This window comes from Archocentrus centrarchus, chromosome 20 (genome assembly GCF_007364275.1).
Source record: "Archocentrus centrarchus isolate MPI-CPG fArcCen1 chromosome 20, fArcCen1, whole genome shotgun sequence".
NCBI lineage: Eukaryota > Metazoa > Chordata > Actinopteri > Cichliformes > Cichlidae > Archocentrus > Archocentrus centrarchus.
Window position 1 is genome coordinate 13642978 of NC_044365.1, and position 10778 is coordinate 13653755.

Below are 10778 nucleotides of genomic sequence, written 5' to 3' on the forward strand. Positions count from 1 at the left end.
GGAGAGCTGCAGACAAAGTCTATGATTCACCGGAAATTTTGAAATTGAAGGCATTTTGTTTCCTAAACTAAAATCACAACAAACTGTCCACACGTTGACCTTTCTATTGCTAAACCTTTTCAGTTCATTTATAGTCTGCTCAGCTCGCTGATTTGTCTCGGACTGTGCCCTGCCGTCTTGTCTGCTTTTGGGTTGCAGAGTATTAAGGAAGGAAAGAGTGTGGGGTCACTCAGAGTTTAGTAAACACTAAAGTCCTTCTGTAATGTGACCTGATACACATTTTTACCCATGGGCAAAGACGCCATTCAGAAACAGCTATCACGCAGCAGCACTTCCCTCTTTGGGAAATCAAATGATCCACACTTTTATTGGCTGGATTTGATACAGACTTGACATAAAAAAGGATTAACCCAATTAGCAATAAAGGTTGGTTTATGTCCATGAAATTCTCTTAAATTAGTAGGGGATCTAATAAGAATCTAGTCCGATTGTTTAGTCTTCTTCAATCCTTCCTCATTTGCACGATGGTGAATGAGTTACAAAACTGTCTCCTGTCTGCTGGCGGACGTCACAAAGGGTGTATGCCTGGCGTGAGTCTGTGGGCTCTCTGGCTTTTTTCTCTTCCTCTTTTATTATAGCTCAGCCAGCATTTAGAGACAGACAACACGCATATTTAAACTGGCTTGAAATAAGAAGATCTAAGCACTGATGGCTGCTTAGTGGAACTCAGTATACCAGTGAAGTGGACGGGTATGTCAAGTTACCAAACTTGGCGTAAATAGGTATACGTGCACCAAAGTCTCTCGTCACATTTGTTTGGGTGTGTTCTTATACCCTGTCAACACCTTGACTGGATGACAGCTATAAGGGAAGGTTGAGTTTTAATTGAGGACTTCCAGACACACACACACACACACACACACACACACACACACACACACACACACACACACACACACACACACACACACACACACACACACACACACACACACACACACTTCTAAATATACTTCAATGCAGTGTGGATACATTTACGTCACAGGCATTTATATTTGGGCTTGAGATCTGTTTTATTGGTAACATTAGGGGGTGTTATGATACGTAGTGCAAGACAATACTGATTTTTAGATGAGATAATTTACTGAAAGGAAAGCAGTCTTGCACTGAAGTCATCTGACTGGTTTACAGGTTGTTGAGAACAATGTGTAGATTTTTATTATATATATATATATATATATATATATATATATATATATATATATATATATATATATATATATATATATATATATATATATATATATATATATATATATATATATATATATTTTACTATGCAAGAGTGGGTACAAATTAAGGATAAAAGCAAACTGAAGGATGCCTGTGGTTGTGCTTACGTGAGTATTTATATTTCTGCTAAAGAAAAAAAAAGTTTTATAGTCAGTCCTTGGGAGGATTTCAGATGGATTTTTTTAAAAACACAGAAAGCCAATAAACACACTGGATGTCCCTAGTTGATTACATTTTAAAGTGCAAACAACTGCTTGCTGCATGCAAAGCATATATTGCCCCCCAAAAGTTCATTTTTGTACATTCAAGCACCAGATTAACTATGTTGCAACTAATGTAAATTTCCATTATCCATATAAATGTATACAATACATACTGTAGGTTTAATACTCAGTGTGGTAGCAGGTATAAGTTCTAAGTACTGAAAAAGTTGGTGTTGAAAAAGAACTGCAAATAAATGCACACAGGAAATGAGTGTGGCATGATTAACCATTTGTTTCTAGTACAGAAGTTTAATAGAGGAAGGCTTAATAATTTAATATTTATTTAATGCCATGTTCTCTGGTAAGCCAGTCTCTTGGTGGTCTACTGCCTTACATGCAGGGACAAGACACCCAGAAGACAATTCACATTTAAAAATGCTGTGTTTTATCAGAGACACACTGAGGTGGAACGTGGCTGCAGCAGAATTTCGACCACGAGCTGCACTCCAACTTGCAAATGTGTGACCACATTACAAGCAAACAAAAACCACAAACAGGGCAGAATGATGCCTGACATTTTTAAGATATGTGTCATGCCAACAGCTAGTATTAGTGCATTGGTATAATTTACATCAACCAATATAAAGCCTATACCAGTGCAACGAATTCAAGCATATTTATCAGGGAGGCAGGCTGTGCATTAGCAAAGAAGATGTTGCCTTTATTAACAGGTTCCAGGCCTAAAACTCCGATTCGATTCTTATCAATCGCACTGCTGACTTTTTACTCTCCTTAGAGTCAGATCGAATTCCTAACTGCTCAAAGGAAAGTGAGGATGAAGGAAAGAAGGAGGAAAAGGAAATAAATGTTACTGAAACCCATTAATGAAAGCGGTGACTCCTCTTCCAGCTGCTTTATTTTAATCAGGATCGCTTTAATGTCATTGATATACAAAAATACAACCCCCTGCCAGCATCTCCCTTAAAGATTTGCCTTTAATTACCTAATCCTTTAAAAAAAAAATTGCAGTAACCTTATTAAAATTTAAAAAACAAAGCATAATATTCTACTTTAAAATAATGAGAAACATAATCACACAAACAGGGTAAAAACACATATGCACCAGAGGAGAAATACAGGCAATCGGGCCAGAAAGACAAACGAGAAAGGATAGTTAATCCTAAGGGTAAATATTTAACAAGCTCAGCAATTACAGCGAGGGCAGAGACCTAACAGAAAAAAAGGGAATTACAGCTGCCGACTGTCAACGCACACATACATTCATGTGGTCCTACCTGATTGGACATCTGCTTAAAAAAGGCTGAGAAAAAAATTAAAAAGGGTACTCTGGCCTAAAATCAAATTTAAATGAAAAACATGAGACAAAGAGTTCCACGCAGCCTGTAGGCTACAAACTGATGATTTTTTTTTTTCTTTATTCTTATAATTTTTGTTATGTTTAAAAGGAGAGGTTTGCCCCTCTGGGGCCCGTTTTCACTAGCTCGGCAAACTTTACTACTAGAGTAATGGTTTATGGAAAGAGGATAATATGAGTTTCTACTGCATCCTGTCTCGACATGGGGAAAACTGTGGCAGGAGAACTCGACTCTAACAAAGAAAATGAAACTAGGTAATGACTGCCTTCAAAGTTAAGTTTTCAGTGTGCAATTGGGTATTAGAGGACGTGCGAAAAGTGTTCTGTGCATTTTACAAAGTTCGTAATAATTACAAGGTCAAATGCTTGCACGGTGGGGGTTACCATTAAAAATTAGCTTCAACTCTAAGGTACAAGTTAACATTTCTAATAGTATCCCTTATTTATTTAGATTTGTTTGCTTGTTTTCTCTATTGTGGATGAATATGAAATAGTGCAAGTCATGGGCATTTAAACAAATCATCTAAATTTTTCATTTCTGATCCCCATGGAATATGATGAGTCGGGCAAGCTTTTTCTAACTGATGTAGCTTTTTATTTACACACACACACACACACACACACACACACACACACACACACACACACACACACACACACACACACACACACACACACACACACACACACACACACACACAGCCTTAGGGTATATTTGCATGAAGTACACACTGTTTTGTGAGCTCCACCTTTGAGTTGTCACGCAACAAAGACAACCGGCATAATCTCAGGGAGCTTCCAAATCACCTGCTCCTGCATGGTTTTCTTTTTCTCCTGCCTGTCTGAACGTTTCAGCACACCTTACATAACACACCCAAATAGTCTTAGATTAAGTCAATAAATGTAGGCTTTTATAAAAGTAAATGAAGTGACACAACTGTAGTCAAATTTCATACCCACTGTGTATCAACAAACTGAAAAGGACATCAGCCATGGCTCAGCTCAGTAGCAGCTTCACGCAGTCCCTCCGGTGGAAATAAAAAGTAACTGCATCTAATAATGTTTCCCCCCCCCCAGAAAGTGGTTCTAAAAGCAAATGAAACTTAAAGCTGCTGGGTTTGTGCTTTCATAACGTGTTTTTCTGTCAATGACTCATTTTCAAATGAAAACAAAAAACAAAAAGAACAGCAGACAAATATGACGGTCGCTTAAAACCACAGGAAGGATGTGGATATGTACTTGTTGTTCATCTTAGATTTATCTGGAAAAGCACTGATCACACTCCCCATTTAAATATTAGTGGAAGAAATGCTACATGGGGGTGGGGGGGTGGGGGTCCACTGAGTTTATCAAAAGAAGGAGGGCCAGAGATTCCAGACCCAAATCACACTAATTAATCTCATTACTGACGCATCAAAAGACAGATAAGCTGGTCACAACTGCCACTGATAACAAGGCACCCAGCAGAGGTGGTGTAAACAAGCTGAAGTGTTGGCCTGAATGCATGTTCAAGGAGTTCAGAATAAAAGCTCTTAAATTATGCATTCCACATTTCCCTTTTTTTTTTAATGCACATACATTCAAGAACTCCGGGGGTAGCTATCAACCAGCAGTATCATCACTCACTTTCAACAGCTTCTACACACCTTTCAACACTTTTAGCAGCGTCCCACACATGACTGAACCATCTCTCCCCCTTTGCAGCTCTCAGATGGCATCGACAGTCCCCACTATCACTCCTCGCTAAAGAAGCAGTTGTGTTTTTATCTCTGTGTGACCCCTGATCTGGGAAATGTCCCTTTAATAACTCCATTTAGCACCTGCATGCCCAGCTCTGTATGATGGCTAAGCTAAATGGGCTGGAGGGTGCCATGCCAAACCAAGGCAACAAATGATGGAGACTGAGGGTCAGAGGAGGAGAAGGTTAAAGAGCAGAGCCAGATGTTTTGAAGAGGAGATAGATGCAAAACCTTCAGCATGTCAGAGCCTTACAAATTCATCTGCTGTCTCCTCCAAGAAAAGAGCTTTCAGTGAGAATTTTCTTTCAGCCCCGAGGGAAGGGGAGCTACTGAACCTCACAGGACCTCTGCTGCTTCTTCTTCACTGCCCTGCCTTTCCCCTTTATCCTACTAATGCTTTTTCACAAGAATTTCCCCTTGCAAGAGGGCTCTTTTTTTTTTTCTTGTAATATAAAAAAAAAAGGTGCCTCTTGTTTTTAGGGCTGTCACATCCAGCTGTGCCAGTAGCTGCTGTGTTGATAAGGCAGCTGCCAAGGCCACTGGCAACAAAATACTTTCTGAAGCAGCGCATAAATATTTGAAGCAAATCGTGGAGCTACACGAGGAGAGGATAAGAGGCATTCAGTTGACAGTGGAAGGGTGGGAAAACTCAATATGCCTTCTAATTACATGCGATTAAAAGACATAAAAGTAATAGTAGTTATTTGCGGTTCCTCGTATCTATAAAGTATTTTCAAATTGTAAATCATTGTAATCTGAAGCGTAAAGGCAGCATGGAGACATCTGCAAAACAATTTTTTTCAGGCAGTATCTTATCTGAGTCCTTGCCATGGAGCTTGGGGGAGTCTCGCTCATGAGGAAGACAGAAAGCGTGCACAGGTTATCCCAATACTCTCAGAAAAAGTGCAAAGACAGATAACACAGATTCAACCACATACATGGTTTTATTTGGGGTTGCTTTTTTAAGTTCAGTATTTCTGACATTTAAAACCTCTGAAATACGAATTCTTCCATCTACTGAAAGCAAGATATTACCACTCATAGTTTTATTACTTACTTACTTACTTATTATTACTTACTTACATAGTTAAGTACGTAGCATTTTATCAAAATGTATCTTTGGGATCAAATGTAAAAGTTTTTCACAGGCCTTCAGCACACTCAGTTTCACTCTGAAAATGAATTCCAGCAAACTGAATCAGAAGTGGATAACAGAGACCTCTGTCCTCACGCACACAAAAATATAAATATATTTTTTAAATGTAAAGCTATTTATTGGCCTATCTCACATCAGCTCAGAAGCTTCAAACTAACTCACAGCCACACACCCGCAGACACTTCCACATAAACAAAATACCTAAACCGCTATTGCAACAATGCCGCCTTTTGTACCTGCTTTACCTTGGAAGAAACTCTTGACGCGGAGGTAGGAAACTGCAAGACGAAGCACTGACAGCTTGTCCAGCTTAGAGATGACATCCGGGGGGAATGGCAGCAGGCTGGCCAGCCGGTCCAGTTCAGCATTCAGCCTGTCCCGGTGCCGCTTGGATGGGTTGGTTTTCTCATTGGCAGAAGATGGCTTCCTGATGATGAGATGGACACGGGGTAAAGACAGATACTAGAGCTGAGAGAACATTGGGGTGTGTGTGTGTGTGTGTGTGTGTGTGTGTGTGTGTGTGTGCGTGTGTGTGTGTGTGTGTGTGTGTGTGTGTGTGTGTGTGTGCGTGTGTGTGGATTCGTAAAATAAGGAGTATTTTAGCTTTATGGCCCTGAACATAATCGTGTTGCTTTTTACATACTTGACGACACTGAGCAGCAACACCAAAAGCAGCAAGCAGCGAGCAGCAGCGCAGAGAAAGGGATTAACTTGTTTAACTTCACTTGTTGGCGCTATGCTACTGGTAAAAGGCAAAGACAGCATAAAACTACACAGTGCAGGCCTTTTTATAGAGCACACGCACTTGGTGATCGTATTAGTAAAAAAATAAAATATAAAGTGTGGCTAACAAGACAGTTTTTAACATGCTACACCACAAAAGCGCCAAAACACACTCAGATCAACTCAGTGCCAGGCTCTCTGAGGTTACAGTGAAGTGATTGCTGACGCACCGTTTGAGGACTTTTTTAAACAGATACCTATCAGTTTTGCTTAATAGCTGTTCCTCATTTTGATGACACAAACAATAGTATGGTGTTTTGTCTTGTTTACATACGGCAAACATGGCAACTTCCAACACCAAGGACAGACGCATGACCAGATAAACCACACTGTGTACAAGTCCGTTTTTCTTTAAACCGTAGTTCTTTTTGACTCAGCCTCCCACAACACACCATGCACCTCAATCATCTCTGCTTCCTTTAAAAGAAAAAAAAAAAAAAAGGAAAAAAAAGATCTGTGCCTTCACAACCAGATGAAAACAAGTGATTTAAGCCTTTTTTCTCTCATCAGGTGTCCCTGTAACTTCACAGGCCGACACGAATCTCGTAGGTTTACATTACAGAGATATGACATTAAAGGTACGGCACAGACGGCACGATCTTTCCCAGTGCTGCAGAGAACAGAAAATTCTCCCAGTTATTTGTGTACGTTAGTATGGCGTGCTACAGCTTTACCAGCTGACCTTAACACGATCCACATATGTAATGGTCAGCTCCAGTTTCCACAGCTGAAAGTTTCAGCCTTTTGATTCATGCCCCGCTGACACTTTTGCATTACAATGGTCACACTTTGCTTTATTTTAATATATTTTGCACTTGTTGCTTATGAAAAATGTATAAAGAAATACAAGGAAATGCCAAGGTTTGGTAGGATTTTTTTCTGTTAAACTAAAGTTTATGAAACCTGTTACTTAAATTAAAAAAAAACTTTGAGTTCCCAAAATAACATAATAACATCAATTTTAAATAACAATTCAAACTATCCTTTACTTGCAACTCTAAATCCTGGAAAGTCTAGTGGCAGAATTAGCAGGCTTGGTTTGACGTGGCAAAGTTTTGCTCTCATATTAGCAGTGAAGGCAGGGCACAACATGAAAACTTTAGAAACTACAGGCCTTGTTAAATTACCACTTCCTTCTTCAAAATCTTATACAACCTACCAGTCGGTACTCATGACATCAGCTGACACAACTGTCCAACAAAAACTGTCCTGGGATTAAAATGCATGCACATTTAAAGCACAACTGAGCAAATGAGACTCCTATGGCTTCATTAAAAAAACAAAAGCTTCAGTTGCTTTTTATTACTGATCAATCAGCCCCATTAGTGTCTGCTTGGAAACATGTGTGTAAGAAAATTTGGACAGCCAACAGTGGGTAATGAGATGCATATAAATAAGTAACTTTAAAACGGGTTCTTGAGCTGTTGACAGTGTGCTATGTGTGTTAAATGAAGGTGCTATGGATGTGGCTAACCTGTGATTCAGTTCTACATTTCTATTAAAACTGGTGGGGGCTTGTTCCATTATTTTCACACCTTCATGCAACTTCCTGTGATTCAATATAATTCTGAATCACAGCGCAGAGAGTTTATTTTGCGCAAAAAAGAAAAAAAAAAACAGATGCAAAATAATAATAATTATATATTGTAGAGCGCTTCTTAACTGTTTTTGGACAGGCTTCCTCCTCTTTCTGCCCGCATACATGCAGTCTCCAGGAGGGATCATGATCTTGCGCTCCGTGGAGGTAACAGGTGCGCTGTGGAGGACACACAAAAACTTTACGTGAGTCTGGAGAAAGAAATACACCTAACACACGTGGAAGGGAGAGTGCATTCAAATATGTTCTCGTTCGTCGTTGCCCATATGTCACTGAAAGTCCTCCATTTGGAATAAATATGTAGTAAATTCCAGCATTCCTAAAAGTAGATGGAACAATCCTCTCAAAATAGCCTAATGTGCTTTACAAAAAATTTTTAAAACTTATTGAGGCATTAGCAAATTAGGCTTAATATTATTATTATTATTATTTTATTTTTCAACAGCCATTAAGAAATAGCAAACATCTAATTACCAATAGGTAGAATAAAGCTAATTAAAACTAAATAATAAAAATACACAACACGCCGGTGCAACTTGGACAGACTGTATACGAAACTGCAGACGACATGCGGAATCCTTGAAAATAAGACATAAATTAATAAAGAAACTAGAAATTTTTTTAAGTCACACAAAAACGCCACAAATGCACGCACTAACCTAAGATATCTGCGGCTTTCTGTTAATTCCAGTATAGTGTTGGCTGTTGAGTCACATTCACTTTAAGTGCTGAAAAGAGATGCGTCTCGCAGGGTGCACCGACTCCAGCGATAAATCCAAGGGAAATCAAATAAATCTTTGTGGTCCTGCCTGAGCTCCGAGCTGATGTTTTCATCAGCTTTGCACTGCTCCAGGCAGATGTTGGCTGATGCTTTATACCCAATTGAGTCGCCTTCACTTCCTCGCGTTTCAGGTGGCGGATTCCTCTGAATGACATGTCGAGCTCTTCGCACGCAACTCTCTGCCTCACAAACACAGCGAGAGCGCACACACGACAGGCTTATGCTGCTTTCAGGGCCTGTCTGTATATAGGCCAACGCTTTATTTGAATTATTTTTTAAGAGCAATGATCTATCAACTTAGGCAAACTGTCACCACTCGCAGAAATCTAGTGATTTTGCTCTCATTCATATGAATGAATAACAGCTGAAGATTGTTTTTGTTATAAATGCGGGCTGCTATCAAGACTGAGGCAGCATGAAAAAGCTGCATGTCATTTTGTCTTTATTGTGTAGAGTAGCGCTTCTGTTTGGTTTGATAAAGGCGCCACAGACAAGAGCTACTGTCTATATTGAGTTGGTGCGGTATTTGTGAAAATATGTGTATTTTCTTATCACAAATCTTTGAAATTCATGATAAGTTTGCAAATTTACGACGAGTCCTTAAACGTAGCATTAGCCCAACCCGACCGGAGGGCAGCAGCGAGGGGAGGGGTCGCACGCGAAGGGCAGAGCAGGCGCAAATCTGCCCCTTCAAGACGAGGCTGCTGGTGGGTGAGGCTGCTCACGGATCGGAGGGATATTCCGCACGCTGACCGCTAAGGAGACGGACACATTTATAAAAGAAACCCGCAGTACTGAAGTGTTATGGTGCACTGGAGTGGACAGAGCTGCATCTTGGTAATGTAGCGGCGCAGCTTCCAGAGACGGGCTGTGAGGGCCGAATTTGGCCCTACGTTAAGCTTCGGACACAACGACGGACACCGGAAATGAGACGATTGCGCCTTCAAAACAAAAGCAGGAATGTGTCGCGGATTCAGAAAGTGATTGTGTGTGTGTGTGTGTGTGTGTGTGGGGGGGCTCGTGAAGAACATCTAGAATTAAAAACAAAGCCTGTGTGAGAAGTAGACAGGCTCGTGATTATTCAGTTTCTTTAGCTAATGGAGAATTTTGACTGAATGTGGCTTTAAGTTTCTCATTGTGAGTTTTGTAACCGGAAACGCTGTGTGAATCTGAACATGACGGATTTATGCGCTTCGTTTATGTGTCAAAGTCATTCAATTATTGATTATTTCAGCTAAACTATAAAAGGAAGCACGGCTTATAGTAATAGAGGCACAAAATTACTGCATTGTAATTTACAGAGGAAGTCAGAAGAATATTTTTAATTTGGGCTACATTATTTATGGGCTGTAATTATAACTGCCTACAAAATGCTTACAAAAATAGGCAGACAGCAGAGTACTGCTGCTACAGAAATCCCTCCTCTTATATTTTACACTACTGAAGACATATTGGCAAATCTTGCATTAAATATGAGATCAAAATGTTTTAAATGTACTTCCAGGTTTTAAAGAAATTAACATTTCCTTTGATTTGTGAAACTTAACCTAATAAAGTATACTCCCAATATGCTGTTTTCTCACTGAAACACATCACACTCACCAGAACACTCGTAACCTTCCCGGTAGTCTACTTTGCCGCACCCTAGTGTACAAATCATGCACAGCAAATGGTTGAAAGCACCGTAGCTGGCTGTGTATTAAATATGTGGTAAATCATGCAAGCCAAATTCCACTGCAACACAATAAAGATGACACAGTGGAGGGGAAAACCTTTAGCTGTGATGTGCTACATACCCCCAGATATTATGTGAACTCTGTTTCCTCTGCTGTTGATGGACAGCTCCCACTG

General features: G+C 39.9%; 1 protein-coding gene across 1 annotated transcript in view; it reads right to left on the minus strand.

The window, feature by feature from the left end:
- The window catches only part of ahrra (aryl-hydrocarbon receptor repressor a), a 65177-nt gene extending 56090 nt beyond the window's left edge, over window positions 1-9087 (minus strand). Inside the window, exons 1-3 of the mRNA XM_030755990.1 lie at window positions 8806-9087; window positions 8213-8305; window positions 6012-6193 (exon numbers count right to left, since the gene is read on the minus strand). Coding sequence (XP_030611850.1) covers window positions 6012-6193; window positions 8213-8274 — 244 coding nt within the window. The 5' untranslated portion in view covers window positions 8275-8305; window positions 8806-9087. The remainder of the gene's footprint in view (window positions 1-6011; window positions 6194-8212; window positions 8306-8805) is intronic.
- Window positions 9088-10778: the final 1691 nt, after the last annotated feature.